This window comes from Marmota monax, unplaced genomic scaffold (assembly GCF_021218885.2).
Source record: "Marmota monax isolate L192 unplaced genomic scaffold, Marmota_monax_Labrador192_F-V1.1 WCK01_AAM20220418_F8-fsc00095, whole genome shotgun sequence".
Classification (NCBI taxonomy): Eukaryota; Metazoa; Chordata; class Mammalia; order Rodentia; family Sciuridae; genus Marmota; species Marmota monax.
This window is the reverse complement of record NW_026695244.1, coordinates 636,428-663,678: the sequence shown is the minus strand read 5'-3', so window position 1 is coordinate 663,678 and position 27,251 is coordinate 636,428. Positions and strand designations below refer to the sequence as shown.

The 27,251-nt window shown below is 41.4% G+C and overlaps 1 protein-coding gene across 1 annotated transcript in view; it reads left to right on the top strand.

The window, feature by feature from the left end:
• The window catches only part of Flacc1 (flagellum associated containing coiled-coil domains 1), a 32,129-nt gene extending 4,888 nt beyond the window's left edge, over positions 1 to 27,241 (top strand). Inside the window, exons 2-15 of the mRNA XM_046463009.2 lie at positions 664 to 827; positions 1,353 to 1,433; positions 3,278 to 3,326; positions 4,806 to 4,939; positions 6,718 to 6,811; positions 8,466 to 8,527; positions 15,511 to 15,608; positions 16,599 to 16,651; positions 18,591 to 18,690; positions 20,220 to 20,323; positions 22,218 to 22,280; positions 25,246 to 25,335; positions 25,459 to 25,568; positions 26,193 to 27,241. Of these exons, the coding sequence (XP_046318965.1) occupies positions 715 to 827; positions 1,353 to 1,433; positions 3,278 to 3,326; positions 4,806 to 4,939; positions 6,718 to 6,811; positions 8,466 to 8,527; positions 15,511 to 15,608; positions 16,599 to 16,651; positions 18,591 to 18,690; positions 20,220 to 20,323; positions 22,218 to 22,280; positions 25,246 to 25,335; positions 25,459 to 25,568; positions 26,193 to 26,319 (1,278 nt within the window). The 5' untranslated portion in view covers positions 664 to 714 and the 3' untranslated portion in view covers positions 26,320 to 27,241. The remainder of the gene's footprint in view (positions 1 to 663; positions 828 to 1,352; positions 1,434 to 3,277; positions 3,327 to 4,805; positions 4,940 to 6,717; positions 6,812 to 8,465; positions 8,528 to 15,510; positions 15,609 to 16,598; positions 16,652 to 18,590; positions 18,691 to 20,219; positions 20,324 to 22,217; positions 22,281 to 25,245; positions 25,336 to 25,458; positions 25,569 to 26,192) is intronic.
• Positions 27,242 to 27,251: the final 10 nt, after the last annotated feature.

Genomic DNA, 27,251 nt, shown 5'->3' with positions numbered 1-27,251 from the left:
CATATTCTTGCGCTCACAGAATTAAAACTCTCTTAATTCTCAATTATTTGAGCAGGGTTCTGCAAAATAATGAAAATAAATAAGAGTGGTTAAGGCTTTATGCTTATCTGAGAGTTGTCTTGAATGCAGCCCTTCATGAAAGGGAGTCTGTCTTTATGGAGACAGGAAGTGGAGTTTTCAATCTAATTCAGGCAGGTGACCAGGTGAGATTGCATAGTAGCTTGATTGACAGCTAATTTTCCAGAAAATTCTATGCAGGTCCTGCTGTGCGAATTTCTCCTCACATCAGTGAGAGCCAGAGTGGCCTGAGGGACGAGCAGGAGCTTAGGAATCAGGGAGACTTCTGTTTGTTCCCAACTCTGCAACTTGCTATCTCTCTGACCTCTCTGAATATCCTCATCTGTAAACCTGAGATAGCAAAATTGAATACTTACTGTGTACTTGCATCACAGTAAGAACTCAGTTCTGGAAAATTTTAAATTGCTTTCAAGTCAAGTCTATTGGGTAGCAAGAAGGGAGGTGTTATTCTATCCTCAAGACCTGACACCAGATCAGCAGCTTCTGAAGTCATCTACCATTATTCTTTGGGTCCTTCCCAGTTTGTCCCTAGTTTTGCTTTGATTCTAGGTGATGTAACTTTCTGCTGTTGTTTTCTCATTTCAGCAAAAACCTTCTAAAAGATCTAGCAGCCAAGGCTGCTCCTGACCTGGGGACATGTACCACAACCCTCTCATCTACTGTACCTGCTGGGACCCCTGGAACTTGGGACCACGGAAGCTAATCAAGACCCTTCAGCCACCAAACAAGGCCCCTACCAGGAAGTCCAAGTAAGGATTAACTGGGATGGGGTAGGGGCAGAGGGCTTGGGTTTCATTTGCTGCCTTCTTCTTGTCACAAGTTTTCAAAAATAGTAAGCTTGGCTACAAAATCCCAAATGGGCCAGAAAGCCTAGCTTCACACAGCCTTCTGTGCCAGCCTGGCGGAGGCTACACGCTGATCTCATCAGTCCTGCCTGAGGCTCAGTGTTGTTTTAAATGAGGACATCTCAGCGTTGGTGCGACAGGGAAAATGCAGCTTCCGACTGAGAATCTTTGGTGGCAGCTGTCTCCTCCCTCTAGGACAAGAGCTCTGGGGGATGAGCTGGGCTGCTAACTTGGGGACTCCCCAGAACAATGGACAAGTGCCAGGGCCTTGGGTCTGAGGTCTTAAAGGCCTCAGATCTTCAAGATAGCAGTTGTCAAGCCATATATTTCAATTTTGGGTCCTGTGAGTATGTACTTAATGGAGAGTATTGAAACGGGTTTTTGAATTTCCGTGGTTCTCTTTTTGAGTTACTTATTTTTCACTTTTAGGTTAACTCCTCTTCTACCGGCTACAAAAGAACAGAATTACCTCCAATCCCAACCATCAACAAAACCTGTTGATGTCCCAAAGTACGTATTTCTGGATCTGGGAGGCAGGAATGGTTTGGGGCATGTGAATGAATTAATTCCCAACATGCCCGGACCTGCCTGACTTGAACTAATCTGCTTCCAAGGACATCAGAGAATTGTCAGAATCCATTGGAACTTCCCTTAAAACTTCAGGCTCTGTGGGCAAATCCTATAGTCCTCCGTATCCATAACTCCTGAAGTCACTACAAGTGAGCTCTCAGCAGGGAAGCCCCCCTTAGCTCTTTCCTGCTTTACAAGGGACCATGCTTTTCACAGTTCTGGAAACTTGGTGAGCTCCCATGTAGTTATGGTGGTGACTCACCTTCACTGATTATATTCCTGCACCTAAAGATTCTCTGTAGATAGCCTCTCTGTTTTAATCACATTTGACAAGCTTAGAAGTGTGACTTAGTTTTAGGTCTTTTCAGAAATCTTTGTATATCATTTCTTTATTTGCTTGGAAAATGTTTACTGAGCACCTGTTATTTGTCAGGGGCTGTTTGGGGTACAGGGGACACAGCCATGAACACAATGTGTCCCCTCCCTTGAGCTTTCCAGTCTAGTGGGGGTAGCGACACTATAGAGAAAAATAACGCAGGCCAAGGGAGTAGGGGGTGTGAGGGTGCCGTTGTTGTCCACAGGGAGGTCAGGTCAAGTCCCTGTGTTAAGGGGATGGCTGCAGCCACACTGATGTCTGGGCCAAGTGCTCCTGGCAGATGGAACAGCAAGACAGAGGCCCTGTGTGGGCACTTGCTTGTGTGTCTGGCCTCTTCCAAGAAAGGAAAGAGGTCAGGATGGCATGAGTGGAGGGGGAAGTGGTGGAGATGAGCTCAGGGACCGGAAGGAGATGATGTGGTAGAACAGACAATGCTCATCCCCCACGGCTGCCTTCCAGAGATGTCCACCTTCTAATCCCTGGAAACTATAAATATGTTGTGTAGTTGCCAGGAGGAGTTAGGGTTGCTGATGAAATTAGGGCTGCTAATCAACTGACCTTGAGTTGGAGAGACTATCTTGAATTTTCCAGTTGGGCCCAGTGAAATCGGAAAGGTCCTTTTACATGAAAGAGGAAGTCAGAATGTCAGAGTCTGAGGAAGAAATATGACAACAGAAGCACAGGTTGGAGTGAAGTGATTGTTAGTTTTGAAGTTGGAGGAAAAGGCCACTAGGGACCCAGGAAGCTTCTAGAAAAAAACAGTTCTGGTGACCCCTTGATTTTAGCCCAACGAGACTCATTCAGACTGCAGCCCCCCTGAGGCTGTGCCTCAGTGGGTTCCCCAGTGTCTTCATCAGCTTCTTCACTGCTGTGACTAAAGGATCTGACCAGAACAACTGTAGAGGAGAAAAAGGTTATTTGAGGGCTCATGGTTTCCGATGTCTTAGTCCATAGAAGGCTTGCTCCATTCCTCGGGGGTCTAGGTGAGGCTGAACATCATGGTGGAGAGTATGGTGAAGGGAAGCATCTCATATGGTGATCAGGAAGCAAAGAGAGACTCTCCACTCTCCAGATACATAGCCACGCCCCCAATGAACCACCTCCTCCAGCCACACCCCACCTGCTTCCAGATACCACTCAGTTAATCCCATCAGAAATTAGTTCACTGATTAGGTGAAGGCTATGACCCAATCCTTTCTTCTCCAAACCTCCTTGCATTGTCTCACACATGAACTTTTGGAGAACACCACATCTAAACCATAAAACCCAGCCACCCTGGGAGTCCCCTAAAATTCAGATGACCAGAGCTCCAAGAAGAAGGATCAGATGATGATGTATCAGATGCAGCTCCTAAACTTTGGGCTTGCCTTTGCCCTCGTTGTTTTCTGAGCACTTCTTTCTCTTGCAGAGTGAAAACCAACGTAGGAAGGCAAGAGGAGGGTTGTAAGTCACCTTATGTGAGTACCAACGGGACAGGGTCACAGGACATTGATCCAGCAGTTGCCCAGTAGGCCCAGGTCTCTTACGCATGCTGTCTTCCTGAATTTTTGCATGCTCCTAAGAGGAGTGCTGTTATCATTGCACAGCATGTGTCTGGTCAATGGCGGAACCACGACTTAGCCTGTCAGGCATTTGCTTGCCACTCTATGCTCATGCAGGACAAGAGTCCCAGGGAAACCCGACAGTGACAGCTAGTCCAGGCCAGGGTGTAGCTCATGCCCAGGTGCAGGAAGCCTCTGCAGGTGCACAGGAAGCCACAAATCCCATGGCAGGGGCTGTCAGGACACCTGAAGGGACCAGCAGTGAATGCTGGGGAAAGAGATGGAGAGCAAACCCAAAAGGCTCTTGACACCCGCCTTGGAGTGTGGGCCTGATCCCTGCTCTGCACAGGAGCGTTTATGGGTCTGACACAAGCACAGAACCAGGTAAGAATTACGTTTTAGGAGTGGGGTTGTGGCTCAGTGGTAGAGCACTTGCATAGCATGTGTGAGGCTCTGGGTTTGATCCCTGGCACCAAAATAAATAAATAAATAAACAAACAAACAAACAAATAAAATAAAGGTATTGTGTCCATTTACAACTAAAAAAAATTACATTTTAGAAAATGTGCCCTCTGATAGGATATTATGGGAACCTTTTGCTATTTTTCACTTTGCTTCCCTCCCGCCACCATACCCCACAAGAACCATGCACTCCTTAATGACCAGGAAGTAAAACACACAAAAACATAATTGCCTCTCCAGGAGGAGAGGATGATGAACTTAGGGAAGTGATTCTGAAGACAGAGAGGCCAGCTGGGAGGGTATCGTTAGAAACCGAGTAAGATGCCTACGGCCTTGGGTGATATCCAGGTGGGTGTAAAAGAGAGGGCCAGGTGGAGATGCTCTAGGAGATAATGACAAGGGGCCTCAAGGTCATTCGGCAGCTCCAGAAGCAAGGATCTCCTTCTGGTCCACACCAGCTGGTAGCCCTGCCAGGAATCTGACTTGGCATCTCGTATGGGAAGGAGAAAAAACTGACATTTTCGTTTTGTTTTTTTGCAACCATGCTAGTCATTTCTTTATGTTGTTTTACTTTTCCTCACAAAAGCTCTTTGAGAGAGAATTATTACCCCCATTTTTCAGATGAGAAAACTGAGACACAGAGATGTTAAATAACTAGAGATTGGTGGCAGGTCTGTTCAATTCCAAAACCTGAGCAGTTTCCACAATGGCTCCATCCAGCATGGAGAATGCAGCGGAGGAGCAGTTGAGCATTGGGATTGGATCTCACAGATCTGAGGGTGAATGGTAACTGGGGGAGGGTGCAGAAGGTACTTGGGTCCTGGAATCCCATCTCATGACTCTATGTTTCAGATGATAAGACAATGGTAGACTTGGAGGACTCTCAGGGCTCTAAGTCTGTAATTTTACTTTATCTTCTCCATTGGTGCTCAGGAAGTGATCAATGTGTCACCTGGCTATCAACTTGCCCGGAATCGGGAACAGATTTCTGTCACCTTGGGGGATGAAATGTTTGGTAGGAAAAAGCGGTTGGAATCTGAGATGATGGACAAATTCAACATGTCCAGGTAATGTCTTAGGACCAGCATCCAGCTCCTCTCAGCTATCCCACCTGGCCTCAAGGACAAGCCTCTGATATCCTTGCCTGGGCCACTGGGCCACCTCTCTTCTGCCCCCTGTTTCCCAATGCTGCTTCTCTCCACACCCATCTTGCTCTGTTCTGATCCCATCCATGAGTGAATCCAGAGGATGGGATGAAGATGGAATTAGTGTGATTCATACTGAGGAGAGTGATTGTTCCTGTGGGTGAGAAACAGGTGAAATATTCATGAATGAGTCTAGATTTAGAGTATGTAAATTAGGAGTAAAATCAGGTTTTGGAAGACTCAAGTATGCACTTCTTCTTTCACTATAAATAGTCTAAAAATACCACTCAATTCATGCCTCTGGGAAATACAAAGTGGAAAGTTCCCAGCGCCATTCCATTGAGCACGGTCATCTTCTGTCACTGAAGCCCACCCTCTCGCTAGCCTCCAATGCCATACCAAGCATACATAATCCCACACCTGTTAATTCTACCTCCTCAATTTCTCACTCCTATCTTCCTTCCTCACTACCCTGAGTTCAGGCATCCTTACTTCTTACCAGCTCTACTCTGAGTGTCTTTTCCTTTAGGCTTTAGTCTTTTGTCAGAATTATTTTTCTAGACAGACATCTAAAAGACCAATAACAGAAAACAATAACAGAAAACATACACGCCTTCATAATCACTTACCCATCTGTCAGTGTGTAGAAAGGACACAGCCAAACCATTAGTAGGGTTAGAAGAGATTCAGGTTGAGGGTCAAACTGTGCTTTGGAGTTGCCCAGAGTCCTCTGACCTGGCCCAGAAGCCAGACCAAGTCCCCGTCTTCCCATCCAGTGGGGTTATTCCATCTCTGCCCTCTTTTCTCTGCTCATTCACAACCCTCAGCAGGAAGAGAATGGGTCATGTACATGTACTTGCCAGTCACACTAATACCCACAGCTACTTTGTGGCCTCCTAAGAAGTTTGCCACCAGTTGTGTCATAATAAAACATAATAGCCCATGCTTGTCTCATTCCCTGGTAAAGCTGTCTGCACATTCCTTATACTGAAGCTCATGTTCAGAAGACAAGGGTTCTGTATTGTTCGACTTTCTCAGATCCTGTTACCCTCCCCCCAGATCCTGTCTTGTTTTCTTACCTCACATGCTTTCATGCCCAGTTAGACATAGAGGAGTGTTTGGCCAAGTGAACTCCCTTCAGTTTCACTGCACATAGCATTACTTGCTACCCTGTTTCCTCTGGCTCAACCAGATAGAACTGAATAATTTATACATATCATGGCAGCCTCAGGCCCACAAACACAGTAAATAATTATCTATTCTGAAAGTCACTCTCTTAACTCCTCTCTTAGTCCTATTTCTGGCCCATTTCTTGTGTATGATTCACTGTCCGCATGAATCCTACTCCCCGCCTTCTCATTTCCTAATCCTCTGAGCTTAACCCTGCTGCATTTCAAATATCATGATCAAGTCAAGGTCAAACCCTAATCAATGTCAGACATACTCCTATTTCTCTTTACTCAATAGGGTACCAAACCACCCTGCTCCCTTCTGGCCAGGTCACCCAAAAGGCTAGATCTGAGGTTCAATCACTCAACTGCAACCAACCTTCTCCAAGAGCACCCCTCCATTCTGTCACGCCTACCTCATAATGGTGGAGCTAGTACAGAAATGACCTGGTTCTAATCATCCCAGGGGCCTGACTGGCCTGTAATGAATTGTAAGTTCTGTAGATGATAGAAGAATTACTTCTCCCACAGGACCAATATAATTAGTGACCTTGAAGAGCAGATCTCAGAGCTGACAGCATTAATAGAACAGATGAACAGAGATCACCAGGCTGACCAGAAATTGGTGAGTGATCCTTGCATTAGCCAACATCTTTCTGGATGGGGTAAGACTAATATTTTCAGATCACCAATGTGCCAGGCAAGACGCCAAGCACTTTATTCCCATGAACCATATTATCTAGATGATAGAACTCTGAAGATAGGACCATGCAACTGATAGTATCTCTTTGACTCCATCTTCATCCATAACAACAAGCACTCAAGGTTTAGCTTGTTCATTTCTGGGAGTTCTCCAGGTGTCTTTCAGGTATGCAGTGAACCTCCTCTCCATACTAGGGGGCACTGGTCACTCCTCATCTGGCCTTTGTGGTGAGATCAGCTTCAGAGGTTGCCAGGATCTTACCATTTTCACCCACATGGAGGAAACTTCCAGTGTTGCTCAAATCTTCCTGGAGGCCTCCAGTGCCCACTCTGTTGCTATTAAGCTGTTAAAGGTCACTCTTCAGAATCATTTCTATATGAAATCATTTTTATATGCTTCCTGGGATCTGCATAAGTGATACTTCTTTAGATTGTATTACCCATTACATCATGGTCTCTTTTTCCCCACCTCAAGCAGATATGCCTGTTGGTCTGGGATAGAATAATAGAATAGAATTATGCTCAAAAATATCATCCCCAGTGTAATTGACACAAATTTGTGAGATTCTACCCCCCAGCAGGCAACCTTTCACTCTCTGGTACATCCTAGGTATGTCCAAATCCTACAGGAACCCAGCTTATGACCCAGGCTGAGATGATCTCCACTACTGATTCATTATCTTATTTATCTGAAAACTCTCCCAGGTTGATGTGTCCTTCTACAGAAAGAATATTGAGGCTCAGGGAAGTTTTATCATTTGTATAAGGTCACAGCCCAACAGTAGTGTGTTGTTGGGTAACATGCACATTGTGACTTATAAGCACAGGTCCTGCTGAGGACAAACATGCAGAGACTGTTTCCACGGAGGGACCTAGATTGTGATCTTGAAAATACCCCACTTTGGGGAACATCCTAATTTGTGATGTGATCCTGTGGAGGAGACGTGCTGGCTGCCATCATGCTTGTCACCCCTGGGGCCTGACCCCTTGGTTGTACCAGGCAGTCTCTGGCTCCTCGCCTCTAGTCAAAGACATTAAAGTCTTATCTCAGCTGACTGTTGTGACACTGACCAGAAGATCTGGTGTGTTAGAAGGGAGTCACCTTAAAGTAAGCAAATCCTGTCTGCTGGAACCCCACCATGCTATCCACAGGACGGGATAACACTAAACCTTAAGTTCCTTAAAATCAGCATCTAAGTGTTAGTTCTGGGCCAAGTCCTTTGCTCAGTAAAGGATCTCTCAATTGAGTTATTTATCCAGAAACCCAAAGGCCAGTCTTACAAAGAAATGACAGTCCAGCAGAAGAGACCAGACCAATCCACAAAAATCAATTAATCAAAGAGATGGCCTCCATGCACCAACATTATGCACTGATTAAGTACAAAACAACAAAGAGTAAGGCAAGAATTGTTTCATTCCCTTGATAATAGCATGTTCTCTGATATTGCAAAACACAAATAGGGGAAGTGAGGGGTGGGAGGCATCCCCTGTGATTTGGAAGACTTTTCAGAAGAAGCAAATCAGAGTGGGGCCTAGGTTTTCAACACAGTGTTGTTTAATGATGACTTCATTTTCAGCTTTTTAATGAAATGGAACTCCAGTGTGCTGAGATGAAACAGAACTTTGAAAACAAGAACAGGTATGCTTTCTAGCATGATCCCTGTGTGCTGAAGGCCTTAAGGCTTCTGCACCGTCTACAGAATTTCGATTCTCTGGGACTTGAGATGGTGCAAAGTGGAATCAGAGATTGTGGATCAGTGAGATGAGTAAAGCATGAGTCACTGGACAGCAGGATGGCCTAATTTGAGAGCACTAAAATGAAGCACAGAAAAGCTATTCCTGCTCTTGTATTTTGTCATCCATGTTTTTTTGCTTTGATTATAATTTTTTTGTTTGTTTGTTGTTGACAGGAGCCATTTTTGTTCTCTGAGATTTCAGAGAACCTTTGTGAACCATTTGTTCTCAGCACATTCTTCTCCTTTTCCTCTTCCTTCTTTTTCTCCTTTTCTTATCTCTTCCTGGCTGCTAGGTTGAAACCTGGGGAAACTAGGAAGAAGGGAGAGAAGGAGAAATTGATTGACAAATCAAGGGGAAATGAAAAGGAGGTGTGTTGTCTGTGGGAGTGAGGAGAATCTCAAAGTTCCCTTCTAGGCTACCTGCTGAGTCCCAAAGCAGCCTCAACAATCCTGGTGGAGAGAGCACTCCTAGTTGAGTCACACATAGCCTTTTGATTGTTAGCTACTTTTTAAGAGATGTTTTAGGTTTTTCACAAAATTGAGGTTAAAGTCCAAAATTCCCATGTACTGAGATGTCTGAATAGTATATTACAGTTTTGTTGTATATGCTTTTATTTTTACATTTTTAATTTTATTTATTTATTTATACTTTTACTCTATATATTTCCTCTCACTTATTTGTTTCTTTGGAGTATCTTTCTGTCTTTTCTCTTGCTAACAGCTAACTTCATTTGATTCCTTCTTCACTCTTCCTATAATCTAATACCTCTACATTCTCACTTCCTACCTCATATACATCACATCCTATACCCCCTTCTTCCGGTTCTCTCTTTGTCCACCATTAGAAACTTTTGTATTTATTGTAGCTGATAATAGCACACATCATTTCTGTTTATTAGAACAAAACTATAATCATTTAAATTGAAGCCATTTTATTTATGGCTGCAAATTGTTTGCATTGATCTCTCCCTGAAAGGTGAGGTATTGGAAACCTGCAGGGACACTATAAGTCTATAGGGTAGAAACTGTAATACTTTGGATCCACATTGCTAGAGTGGAAGACACACGAACAACATGAAAACGCAAGGGAAGAAAGTGCCCCAAACAAACCAAGATACTACAAAAATAGAATGCATTGACAGCAGTAAAATAAATATCAGAGAATGAGTTCAGAATGTACATAGTTAAAATGATTTGCAAAGTAAAGAATTATATAAGCAAGCAAATACAAGAAACAAAAGATCACTTCTGTAAAGAGATAAGAGAGCAAATATGGATAGCAAAAGATTACTTCAAGAAAGAGATTCTGAAAAAAAAACAAACAGAAAATCTTGAAATGAATTAAACAATAAACCAAATTAAAAATTCAATAGAAAGCATCACCAACAGACTAGATCACTTGGAACACAGAACCTCACTCAATGAAGACAAAATATATAATCCTAAAAATAAAGTTGACCACATAATGAAGATGGTAAGAAACCATGAGCAGAACCTCCAAGAATATTGAGATAACATGAAAAGACCAAATTTCAGATTTTCTGGGATAGAGGAAGGTACAGAGACATAAGCCAAAGGAATGTACAATTTTTTCAGTGAAATAATATCAGAACATTTCCCAACCCTGAAGAATGAATTAGAAAATCAAATATAAGAGTCTTACAGGATACCAAATGTACAAAATTATAACAGATCTACACCAAGACACAGTATAATGAAAATGCCTTCCATACAACATGAAGATAGAATTTTAAAGGTCTCAAGAGAAAAGTTTCAGATTACATATAGGGGGAAAAAACCCATTTGGATCTCAGCAGATTTCTCAACCCAGATTCCCAAAGCTAGGAGGTCCTAGAATGACATATACCAAGCTCTAAAAGAAAATGGATACCAAGAATCTTATATCCAGCAAAATTAAACTTCAGATTTGCTGAAAAAATAAAAACCTCCCATTATAAACAAAAAATTAAAAGAATTTACAATAAGAAAGCCTGCACTATAGAACAATTCTCAACAAAATATTCCATGAGGAGGAATTGAAAAACAACAATGATAATCAGCAAAGGAAGGAATTACACTAAAGTCAAAGCTAATCTAAAGAGAAACCAAGTCAAGTTCAAAATCAAAAATAAAACAAAATTACCGGGAATACAAACCATATTTCAATAATATCCTTGGATGTTAATGGCCTAAGCTCATCAATAAAAAGACACAGACTACAAGATTAGATTTTAACAAAGACCCAACAATATGCTGCCTTCAAGAGACTCATCTCATAAGAAAAGACATCCACAGACTGAAGATGAAAGAATGAAAGAATGGACTATGTAAACAAGCAGGGATTTCCATCCTCATATCAGATAAACTGAACTTCAAGCCAAAGGTAATCAGAAGGGATAAAGAAGGACATTTTATACTGTTTAAGAGAATCATACATCAATAACACATATCATAAACATTTCTGCCCCAAACAATGGAGCATCTACATACATCAAGCAAACATTTCTCAACTCCAAGAATCAAATAGGTCACAATACAATAATACTGGGTGACTTTAACACACCTCTCCCACCCCCTGGATAGATCTTCCAAACAAAAACTAAACAAACTATAGAACTTAATAATACAATCAATAATTTAGACTAAACAGACATATATAGAATATTTCATCCATCAATAGAGAATACACTTTATTTCTCAGTAGCACAGGGATCTTTTTCTAAAATAGAGCATATGTTATGCCTCAAAAGCAAGTCTTAGCAAATACAAAGAAATAGAGATACTACCTTGCATTCTATCAGATTATAATGTAAGGAAATTAGAAATCAGTTATAAAAAATAAAAAATAGAAGCTATTCCAACATCTGAAGACTAAATAATATGCTAGTGAATGAACAATGCATAGTAGATGCATCAGGATAAAAATAGATAAATAGATAAAAAATATTCTTAGAGGTAAATGAGAATAGTGATACAACATATCAAAAACTCTGGGACATTTTGAAGGCAGTGCTAAGAGGAAAGTTTATTGCACTGAGCTCATTCATTAATAGAATAAATGTCAACAAATAAATGACCTAATATTACATCTCAGAGCCCTAGAAAAATAAAAATAAATCAATACCAAAAGTAGTAGAAGATAGGAAATTATTAAAATCAGAGCTGAAATTGATGAAACTGAAACACAAGAAACAATTGAAACAATAGACAAAAGGAAAAGTTGGTTCTTTGAAAAAATAAATAAAATTTATAAACCCTTAGCCATGCTAACAAAACAAAGGAGAGAGAACACTCAAATTACTAAAATTCATGATGAAAAAGGAAATATAACAATGGATACAATTGAAATACAGAAGATAATTAGAAACTATTTTAAAGTTTATATTCCAATAAAATAGAAAATTCAAAGACATCAACAAATTCAGATTTGCTGAAAATTTCAGATTTTCTAGAGACATATGATCTACCCAAACTGAATCAGGAGGACATACACAATTTAAACAGATTTCAAGCATTGAAATAGAAGATGCCATCAAAAGCCTACCAAGAAAGAAAAGCCCAGGACCAGACGGATTTTCAGCTAAGTTCTACAAGACCTTTAAAGAAGAACTAATACTAATACTCCTCAAATTATTCCATGAAATAGAAATGGAGGGAACCCTTCCAAACTCATTCTATGAGGCTAGTCTTACTGTGATACCAAAACCAGACAAAGACACACCAAGGAAAGAAAACTGTATACCAATATTCTGATGAACATAGATGCAAAAATTCTCAATAAAATTCTGGCAAATCACATACAAAAACATATTAAAAAGATAGTGCATCATGATCAAGTGGTGTTTGTCTCAGGGAGACAAGGTTTGTTCAACGTATGAAAAATCAAAAAACATAATTTATCACATCAACAGATTTAAAGACAAGAGTCATATGATCATCTCAATAGATTCAAAGAAAGCATTTGACAAATTACACCTCTTTATGTTCAAAACACCAGAAAAACTAAGAATGGTAATACCTCAACATAGTAAAAGCTATGCTAAGCCCAAGACCAACATCATTCTAAATGAAGAAAAATTGAAAGCATTCCCTCTAAAAACTGGAACAAAATAGAGATGCCCTCTTTCATCACTTATATTCAATATAGTCCTTGAAACTCTAGCCAGAGCAATAAGACAGATGAAAAAATTAAAGGGATACAAATAGGAAAAGAAGAACTCAATCTATCACTATTTGCCAAGGACATGATTCTATGTTTAGAGAATCCAAAAAATTCCACCAGAAAACTTCTAGAACTAATAAATGAATTCAGCAAAGTAGCAGGATATAAAATCTATACCCATAAATCAAATGCATTTCTATACATAAGCAATGAATCCACTGCAAGAGAAATTAGGAAAACTACCTCATTCACAATAGCCTCAAGAAAAAAAAAATGGGAATCAATCTAAAAGAGGTGAAAAACCTCTACAATGAAAACTACAAAACAGTAAAGAAAGAAATTGAAGAAGACCTTAGAAGATGGAAATCTCTCCCATGTTCTTCAAGAGGCAGAATTAACATTGTCAAAATGGCCAGACTACCAAAAGCGTTATATAGATTTAATGAAATTCCTATTAAAATCCCAATGTCATTCCTTGTAGAAAGAGAAAAATAATCTTAAAATTCATTTGGAAAATGACACAGAATAGCCAAAGCAATCCTTAGCAAGAAGAGGGAAGCAGGAGGCATCACAATACCAGAACTTAAACTGTATTACAAAGCTATCATAACAAAAATGGCATGATATTGGCATCAAAATAGACATGTAGACCAGTGGTGCAGAATAGAAGACACAGAGACAAACCCACATAAATATAGTTATCTCACACTAGACAAAGGCTCCAAATACATACATTGGAGAAAAGAGAGTCTATTCAACAAATGGTGAAATCCACATATAGCAAAATGAAATTAAACCTCTATCTCTCACCATGCACAAAAATCAACTCAAAGTGGATCAACGACCTAGGAGTTAAACCAGAGACCCTATGCCTAATAGAAGAAAAAGTAGGCCCAAATCTTTAACATGTTGGCTTAGGACCTGACTTCCTTAACAGGATTCCTAAAGCATAAAAAATAAAATCAAGAATCAATAAGTGGGATGGATTCAAACTAAAAAGTTTTTTTCTCCGCAAAGGAAACAATAACATGAAGAGAAAGTTTGCAGAATGGGAGATAATATTTACCACATGCACCTCAGATAGAGCACTAGTTTTCAGGATATACAAAGAACTCAAACTTGACACCAAAAAAAAAAAAACAAAACAAAACAAACAAAAAAAACCCCTCAAATAACCTAATCAATAAATGGGCTAAGGAACTGAACAGACACTTCACAGAAAATATACAATCGATCAACAAATATATGGAAAAATTTTCATCATCTCTAGTAATTAGAGAAATGCAAATGAAAACTACTCTAAGATTTCATCTCACTCTAGTCAGAAAGCCAGTTATCAAGAATACAAGCAATAATAAGTGTTAGAGAGGATCTGGGGAAAAGGTACACTCATAAATTGCTATTGGACTGCAAATTGGTGCAATAACTCTGGAAAGCAGTACAGAGATTCTTTAGAAAACTTGGAATGGAACCACCCAGCTATCCCACTCCTCGGTTTACACCCAAAGGACTTAAAATCAGCACACTATAGTATCATGGTCACATCAATGTTTATAATAGCTCAATTCACAATAGCTAAGCTATGGAACCAACCTATGTGTCCTTCAATAGATGAATGATAAATCAAACGTGGTATATATATTCAATAGAATATTACTCAGCTTTGAAGAAGGATGAAATTACAGCATTTGCAGGTAAATGGATGGAGCTGGAGAACATCATGCTAAGTGAAATAAGACAATCCCCCCAAAACAAGGCCAAATGTTTTCTGTGATATGTGGATGCTGATCTATAATGGTGTGGGGGGAGAGCAATGGAAGAATGGAGGGACTCTAGACTGGGTAGAAGGAAGTGAGGGAAGGGGAGGGAGTATGGGGGTGAGAAAGATGGTGGATTGAGACTGATATTATTACCCTATGTACATGTATGATTGCACGAATGGTGTGACTCTGCATTATAACCAAAGAAATGAAAAGCTGTGCTCTTTTAGTGTACAAAAAGTTGAAATGCATTCTGCTGTCATATATAACTAATTGGACAAAAACAAAACAAAACAAAAAAACCCAAAAAACCACAATGAGATACCACTCACCTATCAAAAGCTATTATCAAAAAGAAAATAGATAACAAGTGCAAGAATGTGGAGAAAGGAAAGCCTTTCACAGCCCTAGTGGGAGTCATGTAAATGGGGACAGGCATTATGGAAAATAACATGGAGATTCCTCAAAAAATTGAAACTAGAATTACCATATGATCCAGCAATCCCACTACTGGATATTTACCCCCAAAGATTTGAAATCAGTTCCCTTAGGGTTGTGTGCATCCCCATGCTTATTGCACCACTATACATAATAACCAAGATACGAAATCAACCTAAGTGACTTTCATTTAACATGTGTCTGAGACACTGCCAAAACCTGCCTCTTGAGAGGGCAGCTGGGAAGACCTTGGGGTCTGAAATTATCCTAATGTAGCTAACATAGCTCAGTTTCCCAAGTGAGCTGTAAGCAGACTGCTGACTGTTTGGGTCGAGTCTGCAGCTGCTACCAGCTCCATTCAAACAGTGCCTGCAGAAAACAGGAAACGGCTCACCTCTCTCTGAATAGAAGCAAGAGACTGCTCCAGGAAGTGAGGTCTTCCTCCAGTGTGGGCGAGGGGTGGGGGTCAGGCCAGGGTGGGGCTCAGCCCTGTTCACTGGTGATTGTGGTTTTCTGTATCCCACAGGGAGCTCAGAAAGGCTCACAGAACAGAGCTCAGTGAGTTAGAGAACAAGTACAAAGAAGCGTTGAAGGCAGAGAAGGCAGCTTCCCGGGGAAAACTAGGTACCCTCAGGGCCTGGGTGAAGGGACGAGGGGCTGATAGTGTGGGTGTGGGGCCAGGGCTCCCATGGCCATGGATGGGTGGTAGCCAGGTACCAGACGTTTCTTCCTGAAGCTAAGGGGGAGAGAGGGGGGGACTGAAAAAAGGAAAGATTATGTCTACCAAGGTCCTTCCTTTTCCTGGAAGGTCTGAGGATGTCCCTTCATCTTGAGTCTCAGTTCCTCATCTGGGAATTGAGAACAAAATATCTACCCTTGTGAGTATGAAGAGAATCTGAAAACACTTTAAAAAGCACATTCCTGAGTTCTACAAATATGACACTATTACAATTTGGCAAGTTTCCTGACCTGTAACATGACAGGGTTTTATTCAGTTCTCCCTGACACACTGCCACTGTATAGCCTTATAAAGCAGAGGGTTGTACTGGCCATTTGACCTTACTATTTACACTGCCCTCCTGAAGGGTGAAATGTGTAGCCTCCTGAATTCTGGGTTCGAAGATTCATCTCCACAGAGGGAAGAAGTAATGCTATAGGGCCTTCTTCCTTTATTTTGCCCCAATCTTTTAAAAGATCATATCTTATTGACACTTTTCTGATTTTCCAGTTTTCTCAAGAGAGCATGTATTGTTTTCATAGTCATGGTAAACCAAGAAATGTCACCTAAAAGAGCAGCAGATACATGCCACAAGCTTTTGTTCCTCTTTTCCCCACAGATGTAGCTCAGCCCCTGGGATGTCTTTAAGACTTTGTTAACAAGAAGTTTATTTGTCAACAAATAATTTGTCCCCGGAAACCCCAGTTCCACAGGTGCAGGGTGGAGTCCAAGCAATTGAGTTTTGAAGGTTCAAGGGGAATTTCTGGGACACTTACAGGCCTCACAGCTGGGAGGAGGAGTTGAGGGTGGGGAGCTGTGCTCCAGAGCTCACATTTGAGTTTGAAATGTGCCTTTCAGAGGAGTGATGATGACCCTGTTGTTTTCCTTTGGTCCAGAGGAGATGGAAAAGGAGTATAAGTATTTGAAGAATATGTTTCATATGTATCAGGTGAGACAGAGCTCCTTGTTGGCTTCCGAGAGTGAGAGAAGCAAGTCTTATGCCTGGCTGACAACATTGAATCCAGAGCTCTTGCCCGAAAAAACCATGTCCTGAGACTCCAGCATCCATAGACCTAAGTGGCACTTACTGTACCCAGGAAGAAGGGTGGACCCAATGGCTTCCACGTATGACAAGTCATCCCAGACTGTAAAGAGGCCTATTGACAAATATGTTTGTGGTTATACCACAAATTATTAATTCTGGTATTCACTATTATTATTGTTCACTTAAAAAAAAAAAGCAATGGGAATAACCAACAACAGTAACAATCAAAAGAAAGAAGTGTTACCATCCAAAGACAACCTCTGCAAAAATCTGTATTCTTTTAATGTATTAAATCTGTGTATAGTTTTGTATCCTCTTTTCACCAGGCAGAAACTTTTTTCTCCTTTTTAATGACTAGATATTATCCTAGTGAAAACATGTATTTCACTATTCCCCAAAGGTTGGATGTTTGAGTTGCTTCCAATTGTTTGATGAACAAAAAACTAAAGAAATAAATAAAAATTTATATATATAATCACTTTAAACATCTTTGATTCTGGCAGTGCTGAGTCAAAAGGATTGAATTTTTTATTTTTTATTTTTTTTAGTACCAGAGATTAAGCTCAGGGGCACTCAACCTCTGAGCCACATTGCAGCCCTATTTTGTATTTTATTTAGAGACAGTGTCTCACTGAGTTGCTTAGCACCTTGCTGTTGTTGAAGCTGGCTTTGAACTCATGATCCCTCCTGCCTCAGCCTCCTGAGCCATTGGGATTACAGGCATATGTCACCGTGCTCAGCAGGGATGAATATTTTTAAGGCCTTTAGTAGATTTGGCCAAATTATAATCCTAAAAATCTCTGTCACACTGCACTGTACAAACTGAGCATGGAATACATAGCCATCTCAGAGCATAACCCATCCACTTAATCAGCTAATCTGATGAAGGCCCAGAGTTAGAGTATGATGCCTTGTGAGGGAGATGAGTGGACAGGGGATGGGAAGTGGACAGGGGAAAGGCAGACTCAAGCCCTCTTCCTATTTAACTGTTAAATATAGGAACAAACTAGTCCTGTTGCCTTGGGACTGAGAGTTTCCTGGGATTCCAGACTTTATTGCATATACCTGGGCAGTCCCAGGCAAACCAAGACAGGTGGTCACACCCATCAAAGGTGAAACACCAGCACTACTTCTGAAGTTCTATGTGCTACTGAGAGTTTCAGTTTTGAGCTTATATCCAAAACCTGACCAGATTTATGACCAGATGAACTGTCCCACGTTCCTAAATTTACTCTGTGTTTATTTCAGTCTGGGCCTCTCCAGGCCACTTGAACTCCATGGCAACCACGTTGCCCACCAGCATGAAAATGAGGAGAGAGAACCCATCAGCATGGTCCCAATGACTCCACAGGGAACTGATGCCCCAATTAGTGTGGCTCCTGATGCTTTCCCTTCTGGGAACTTACTAGCATCATTGAGATCCCGGGCCGCCTTCTTTTGGGTTCCTAGGATTCCCTGCAAAACAAATGGGGACTTCTGCCAGACATCATGCTGTGTTCTAAGTCTTCAAATTAACTCCAGGCATTTCTCTTCTTTCTTGTGTGCCACTGAAGAGCGACTCATGGTTCAGCAGGAGCTGACATGGGATTCTCCCACCTGGAAGCCCAGTTCCAGCAGGGCAAAGGCCGCTCAGGCGTGCATGGTTTTTCCCGACCTTTTGGGTTCCACAATTCTCTGCTGGATGGGGATGGAATTTACTTCCCATAGGTCATCCAAGGAGGGCCCTGTCAGTGAGGGAAGTTGCCCAGGGCAAGGGCCTGTGCGTAAGGGGGCCTCTCTAGTGTGCATGGATTTCTCTAGGGCTTAGGGCTCTTTTCCTCATGGTGCCTTTGGGACTCCACAGGACAGCATTTATGATGAAATAGAAGAAAAATGGTCAAAGCGGAAAGCAGAATGGGAGAAGGATGAGAAGTTGGAGAGGGAAAAGATCCTGCTGCAACAGAGTGAGTACTACAGAGATGTTGGGCTTGGGGATGACAAGCTCAGCAGAAAACTGCCTTAGGCTTGGCCTTGACTTGAGGGACCTTGGGTTTACCAAGGGTGACGGCCCCACACCAGACTCCTGAATGGAAGGTGCTGTAGTCATCAAGAAAACAAAATGGCCGGGCGTAGTGGCACACACTGTGATCCCAGCAACCCAGGAGGCTGAGGAAGGAGGATGGCAAGTCCAAGTTTGAAGCCAGCCTGAACAATTTAGTGAGACCCTGTCTCAAAATAAAGAGTTGAGTTTGCAGCTCAGTGATAGAGTACTTGCCTAGCATGTGTGAGGCTCTGTGTTTAATCCCCAGTACCACAAAACAAACCACAAGCAAAAAAAAATCTCCCATGTGATGAGAAGGGCAGGGTCCTTTTCAAGTTTACACACCTGAACTAAGGGGCCTGAGCTTGTATCTTTCAAACTCACTGGTTCCAAGTTTGCCTATCATGGACTTGAACAAGTGTTGTGACTTCTAATAGGAATGTAGACTTAATATCTAGTTACAGGCGACCCCAAAGCTCCAGGAGTTCTTCAATTAGAATTTGAAATATTCATTTTGGGGAGAGAGCAGGGATGAACCACACAATCCATTATAGCAAGAGCCTCCTTGTCCCCATGTCCCCCCAAAGGGAGCCATGTTTGATAAAGCTTTTGAATACATTCAACGCTTAACCTAGAGTTTAGATCTGTAGCACTTCCCACAACACTGAGCTTCTTCATTCATGGAAGAATGTACAGAGCGACTGGTGGAGAGGAATAGTCCAAGGAGGAGTGGGCCCTCTACAAACCTATTCCTCTTATCTTACATTTATTCAGTTTAAACCAAATTACTCATTCAAATGCAAAGACTCCCTGGGACGGTTCACATTCTGGTGGGGACTCTGGCTGGGGTTGGGATGTGGAGCTGCTCCTGTGTGTTGGTCACCTCCCAGACTTCTACAGTCTTACACAACACACATCTAGGTTTTGAAAAACTAGAATTTATGCATCCCATTCCAGGGTTTCCCTGTCAGTCCAGAGAATTCCTCCGCCCCCAGAATTGCCACACAGAGGGAATTTGTGTTTGTCCCTTCCCTTCTTTCCTCCTTTGTAGTATTAGGGTTCTGGTGGCAGATTTTTTGCCCAGAAAAAAAAACAAGGTAAGCCAACCTCAGGGCTTTAGGACAAAATGAATGATATTGCTGGAGAAAATCAGGTAAGCCAAGAGCTTTAAGACAAGGATATTTAGGAATAATAAGTAACACATCCAAAATAAATAATGCACACAAGAACCACAGGTGGTGACAGTAAATCTCATATGGCTAATGTGATCAAGGACAACCATCATGATCACCTCATCCTCAGGCATTTCCAGGTCAGAGTCCAAACACCAGGCAGAAAGGACTGGGGTTTGACTTGGTCTGAAATTGCTTGTATCTTCAAATATTCTGGGTTTCTCTCTATACTTGTTTTTCCATATTTACACATAGATGTGCTTTTTTCACACCTCTGCAGAACACAAGATGACAAAAAAGTTCGAGTTAGAGTCAGAAGAAGAAAAAAAGAAAATAACTGAATCCTACAGTGCTTCCATTGAGAACCTCATTAGCGAGAAGGAGGTAGGTCAGGGAGCACTCGGTGGTTGCATGTGTGTGGTCCAGGCACAGTAGCTCCTCCATAGTCAGGAATCTTTTTGTGTGACTGATGGGCAATCCTTGTCCTTACCCAGCTTTCCTGGAAATAAAATCAGGTAGGTTGATAGGTTTGCTCTCCTTTAGCTAGTCTTACTACTTGTTTGTTGAAATGAAAATCTTAAGTGATAGGAAATAACTGAATGCTAAATATACAGAACCTGAAATCCCCAATTTTACCAAAATGCCATCTCTGAATGTCTTTTTCATTCCTGACTATAGCAGAAGAGAAAAGGCATTGCTGCAAACCAAACACATTTGGTCACACAAGACTCTTAGTAAATAAAGAAGGGAGGTGAGGGTTGACTACTCCTGCTAGCCAAACCTCACTACTGCTAAAACCTTACTTCTGAGACCAGGTAATAATGAAAGCAGGTCTCAGGCCAAGTTTTGCCATACTTATGAACATTTACTTAGCAACTATGCATTAGCAAGCAGCCCCGACATTTCATGCCACCAGGTCTCTGAACTTTTAGATGCACAGAAGTTTTCCCAGTGGCAGGCATGACGGCATCCCAGAGGCAGAACTTGGTACCCGTTATCATCTGCACCAGGCAACCAGAGCATGTCCTTAGCAGGACTCAGGGCCACCTGGGATCAAGTCCTAGGCACCATGCTTAAGTGGACAGCTACAGACTTTGTTACATTCTTGTACCACTTTTAGGTAAAATGTTTTCCCAATATTTTGGATATTCTACATATTCCACTTTTGTGTCCATGTCTAACCATTATGCTAATCCAAAATCCACTAAGTTCACCAATAAAAGTCAATTTCTGATATTCACTATTATTAATGGACAAAACAACAATGAGATGGGGTCAGGTTCTGCAAGTGTGTATAGGGCTCCTGAGGTCTGGAGAGCAAAATCATTGGAATAAGAAGTAGCCATTCCTTTTGTGGAGGGAGATTTGATCTGTATACATCCTTTCTTTCTTCTTCCTGTTATTTCTCTAGTGATGCTGGCTGTAAATAGATATCTCTCTCTCCTTCTCTCTCTCATTGAGCTATCATTTATACTTAGCAAAACACACAGACTTAAGTGTGAAATTTGATAAGTTTTGACGTTGTCTATTACAATGCCACAAAGATATTCTTTTTTTTAGAAACTTCATGATTTTAACTTTTATGATTTTATGATCCATTTTGAACAATTTGTGTATACAGAGTGAGGTAGATACCATGGGTCACTTTTTTACATATGAATATTTAGTTGTTTCAGCACCAATTTTTTTTTTTTAAACCAAAAACAAAACAACATTCCTTTTCCCATTGAGTTGTCTTGGGGTCATTGGGGGTGGGGAGTCAGACTCCATTCTGTTTCTTATGACTAATTGTCTTCGCTTAGGCCCACAAACATAAAGTAGTCTTACCTATTAGAGCTTAATATCAAATAGTTAAGATCATCTAACTTTAGTAATGTTTTCCAAGATTATTTTCCCCCCATTCTTTGCATTTGCATATACATTTTAGAACTAGCTTGTCAATTGAGAATTAACTTCTCAAGAAAGCCTGTGGGCATTTTGACTAGGAATACATTGAAAATAAAGATCAATCCATGCAGAAATAAATCCTTAACAATATTGAATCTGTACACTAATTTAAAAGCTTTTGATGAAAATCTAATTTATTTTATATTTATCAATGTGATAGTGTTTAATATAAGATTTTCATTAGTTAACTTCAAAATGCCATATCATTTGTTGACAATGTGTGTATCATTATATTGATATATAAGCTTTAGTAAATATTATATTCCTGAATCCTCTACTGGCTTTCTTAATTCTCCAAAAGAATATCCAGAGCCAATAATATTGTTTTTAGGAGCTCTTGAAACAACATGAAAGCGACACCCTGCAATTACAGGAGCTGAGTAAGACCAAAGCGGTAAGCTCTTCTGTTTCTTCCTATGGAACTGATGTCTGGCAAATATATCAGTGTAAATATATTTACACTCTCCGTAAAATGGAACCTATGGTAATTTTTCCAAAACCCATAAAAGATGCAAGACCTAAAGCTAAGTTTGCTAGATGAAATAAGTTAAAAAGTGATCTGGAATTGTCCGTAAAACAAAAGTACCTGGTACCCTTTTTAAAGCCAGATTTGAGCACATACATCAACAGCATACCATATGGTCATCAATGTTGAATGAATTCTATTTCTAGCAAAGCTTAAGGAAGGACTTTGATTCATGAATGGCCATGTTCTTTCCTTTGAGCTGAGAAAAGTACAGAACTTCCTTTGCCTACGGATCTCTGGTTTTAAGCTCTGGGTGTACCTCAGATGTGATAACTGTCTTTAAAAAAACAACAACAACAAAAAAATCTTTTTAGCCACAGATGGACACAGTACTCTTATTTTGTTTATTTATATGTGGTGCCGAGGATCGGACCCAGGGCCCCTCACGTGGGAGGCAAGTGCTCTACCACTGAGCCACAAGCCCAGTCCCAAGTGATAACTTTCTTGTGGGTCACTTTGTGGAGACATCTGAATAGAAGCTGTCCAGACCCACAAAAAAAACCTGTGGTTCTTTCTTCTTTGACAATCTAACTTGGATCTAGAATGGATATGTTTGAGATAAGCTTCATTTATGCCATTTCTGTTGCTATTAATTGATTTTTCTCCTCATTCCTGGTCATATTTTCTTGTTTGCTTGCCTGGTAGTTTTTTATGGTGCCAGCCACTGTGAAAGTTGCCTCGTTGGGCACTAAATATTTTTATATTCCTTTAAATCTTCTTGAACTATGTTCTGATACAGTTAAGCTACTTGGAAGCAGTTTCACTCTTTCACATGCAATGCATCAGCCTTAGCATTGATTTTATGCTTTGCTGATCTGAACTAAAGCAGTCCAGTGCAGAGCTGGATTCCCGGTTCCTGAGGTAACACCTTTCCAAATGCTCTCCCAGCGCCCTTTGCATTAGACGGCTTCTTCTGCTCTGGATGGTGCGATTGTGAACTGCTCCCAGGACTGTGTTGGCCCAGGGATTATCCCTCTTGCTCTTTTCTTTCCCCAGCTTCATCTCCTTCTATTTCTTGCCTCCATCATTCCACCCCAGCAGCACTGAATTCCTTGTCATTTCTTAAAAGGCCAGGATGCTCCTACCTTAGGTCTTTGTTCTTGGTGATCTCTCTTCCTGAAAAGCTCTTTCTCAGAAATCCACATGGCTAACGTCTTTCCTTCTTCTGGTCTTTACTCAAATACCACCTTTTCAGGAGCCACCCTATTTAAAGGCCTAGTTCCCTGCCCAATACTTCTTGTGACAAATACCAGGAATGCCTCTCCTGGCCTGAGGTGAGGGGTCACTTCCTCCCTGAGCCACTCACCACACTGGCTTTCACAAGTGTCTACTTCTCCCCCACTGGTCACTTCTCCGTCCTCTTTGTAGGTCCTCCTCCTCCACCTACATTCTAAGCCCTGGAAAGTTTCAGGGCTTGACCCTGGGTTCTGTTTCTTTTCTTTCTCTCCCCTTTCTCCTTTGGGAGTTAATTATTCACACAAATGTAAATGCCATCTCTGTGCTGCCGACCAGATTGACTCCTCCAGCCCCGGCCCCTCCTCTGAGACCCAGGTTGCATATCCAACTACCCATTTGGTGTTTCTACATAGGTGACAATGGACATCTCAAACCTAATGTGTCCCATTCCACACTCTTGATTTTCCTCCCAGGATTTGAGCTCTCAAATTGTAAATCTCCCAGCTGTTCAAACTGGAGTCAAAGTCGTCCTTGATTTCTTCCACTCTCCCTCATCCATACATCGGCATCAACCACTCCTCCATAGAGCACTCTATAAATCCACTTCTCTCCAGCGCTGCCCGTCTCCCCCAGTCCATTATTTCTCACCTGAACTACTGTAATACTCTTCTCCTTGCTGACCTTGTTTTCTACCCTGTCCCTTCCAACCCATGTTCCACAGAGCAGTGAGATCGATGCAAACAGTGAGAACCAAATAAACACTCCTCTGCCTAAAACTTTTTGACCCCCACCCCCCATTATTCTCGAGTTACCATGAATCCCAGGTGTGGCCTGGCTCCTCTGCATCTCCTCACTGTGGCCCACTCTCCTACTTGTGGTCTCTATTCCAATCCCACTAGTGTTCCTTAAGGATTCCTACGCTTTTTGCCTCCTAAGGACTTTTGCACAGGTTCCTAATTGTTCTTCAGTAGTAGTTTGTTCATTTAACTGATAGTCTATTTCTTGGAGCAGTTTTAGGTTTATAGAAAAATTAGGGCAAAAATTACAGGTTCCCCTAAGCTACCCCTCAGAGTTCCACCTATTATCAACATCTTGCACTAGGATGATATATTAGTTTCAACCTACCAGTTGATGCTAATGCATTATTATTAATTGAAGGTCCATAGTTTACATTCTTCATTCCTTGTGCCATACAGTCTATGCCTAATATGTCATGTCATGTATCTATAATCACTGTGTCATACAGAATAGTTTCACTGCCCTAAAAATACCCTCTGCCCCACCTACTCATTTCTCCTTTCCCCTTCCAACCTCTAGAAACCACTAATCTTTTTACAGTCCCTAGAGTCTCACCTTTCCCAGAATGTCCTATAGTGGGAATCAGTAGTAGGTTATTAACAAAAGACTCTTCAGTGAATGAATGGCGGATTGCCATGGTAACCATCTGTTTGAGCTCTGGTGAGAACTGGCTCTGTGGCAGTGATGGTTGGGCTGAAGGGGAGGGTATGTAGCCCGGAGAGACAGCAAATGGCCAGAATTTACTGGCCAGGGGTGAGTAGCTAAGGCTGTTGCTCTGCGTTGTAGTCCAGGTACTGTGGAGAAGAGAATAAATAGGTAACATGGGCTTGGTGTCCTGAAACAATTTCTTCTTGTGCAGATCATGGAGGAAGAGTTGCATGCACAAGCTATTATTCTAGAGTCGCTTAACGCGCACCTCTACCAAACACAGATGGAACTCCAGAAAGAGGTGAGTCCTGGCTGGAGAGAGGACAGGGGCTGGGAGAGGAACCCAGGTGTCTCTGCCATTTGGCTATATAGCTTCATGCTGGGTGGCTCTGGGGAAGACTGCTTTTAAATTTTGTCTTTCCAGAAAGCCACAGTGGGAAATCTTGAGAAGATGTTCCAGATCAAGCTTGCTGAAGCTAATGAAAAGCATAAGCACACCATAGAGAGCCTGACAGAGGAAAACCTTCTTCTAAGGTGTGAATGCTGTCGGCTGAGCTCTCTTTAGGAGTGGGAGGGCATGTGAGTGAGGAATAGGTTCAGAAGATAAGCCAGGTACTGCTTACTGATGTTAAGACAAGAGGGAGGTTATGTCACTGAGCTTGGACACAGTTATCTGCAGAGGCCAGAGTTCTTTTGAGATATGTCTGGACTTCTCTCTCTTGCCTGTCTGTTATGCAAAATGACACAGGAAGTGTATCAATTTCTGAGTTTTTTTTTCTGTTCTGTGACTGAGGGTTGTTTTTCAAGTCCCTCTTCTCTGAAACACTCGGTGGTTTTTATGTTAGACACAGCTGCTTCTGGTTGCTCTGGGAATCAACTTCAGAACACAGAAATCATACTGTTACCTGAAGAGACATCTTAAATTGCTCAAACAAACTTTACTGAAGTTACCTGTTGCATTGATTCCATAGAAAATGTCTCATTTGGCAATTTGGTCACCCAAATATCACATTTCACTAAATTCAAAACCACTGCAAGTGATGAGAGACTGCTCCCCCAGGGAGGACTAAAGCCACATTTCTGCCCCTACCCACACACCCATATCCTGTACCCCCTTCTATCCTTTGAGTCTGTCATGATATATCCTTCCTTTTACAGGCAAAAGATTGCCAAGAATGGAGAAGAAGTTTATGAAAGACAATCTGGAACCTTGCCCTCTTTAGCCAGTTATGAGTATAATTATGATTATGACATTGAATATGGCAACAAAAAACAAGAATCATAAACAAAAAGTTGTTCTCCTTGGCCAAAGATGGTAGGAACACCATCCCTAAAGCCTATGGAACTCCTGGGGGGTGGGGTGGGCGGAGAGGGTTTCTTGAGAAAATGCATATGATTAGTTGAGTTCTTGGGTTGTTCTGACTATGTTTTTGTCTTTTCACAATTTGCTTTTTTTCTGAATGGGAATGTTTAAATTCTCAATAGCAGAGCTTCTCATCGACTCTTCATTAAAAATAGATGTTATCTATCCTGAAGCTGATCTCTCTCTGGGCCTTGTACTCTTTTCTCTTGTGCATTTTACACATTTTATTAGAAAGAGACTGATTTGAAGGCACCCTTCCTATCAAATGTTGACTGTATGTTGGGCTACATCTTTTGTCCCCCTCTGTAGCTAGCAAGACAGATAACTCTTTGACTTGACTTCAATACTTTATTCTGTTATATACATATGCCTGCATTCTCCGACCTTCCAACCATGTTCCCGAACCTATCACCTAGGAAGAGTATCTGAAGATTCTTGCTGCCTTCTCTAAACCATCACCAGAATTCAAATGCCCCCCAGGGTAGGCAATATAAATCAACGAAAATGTCTGGATGTAAGGTAAAATGGTCACACTGGCAGGGTGATAAATGGCCATTGACAGCAGCCCCTTGGAGAGGTGCCTGGGTGGGGATGGAGAGAGGACTGGGGAAAGCAGAGCCACACCTGGCTGGAGAGAGGTGCTTTTCAGACCTCTACGATTGCTACCACACAGTTACCTGGGGTCAATGTTATCAGACATTCTCAATTTTCAAAAAAAGATATTATGGGTTTTATGTGATATCTCCTGTTTTTTAAATGTTGACAGTAAACGTTAAAAACACAGCCTGTGGGAGCCAATATTGGGAGACTCAAGTAAAACAAGTCTATGACCAGAATGTTTTCCATTTGTGACA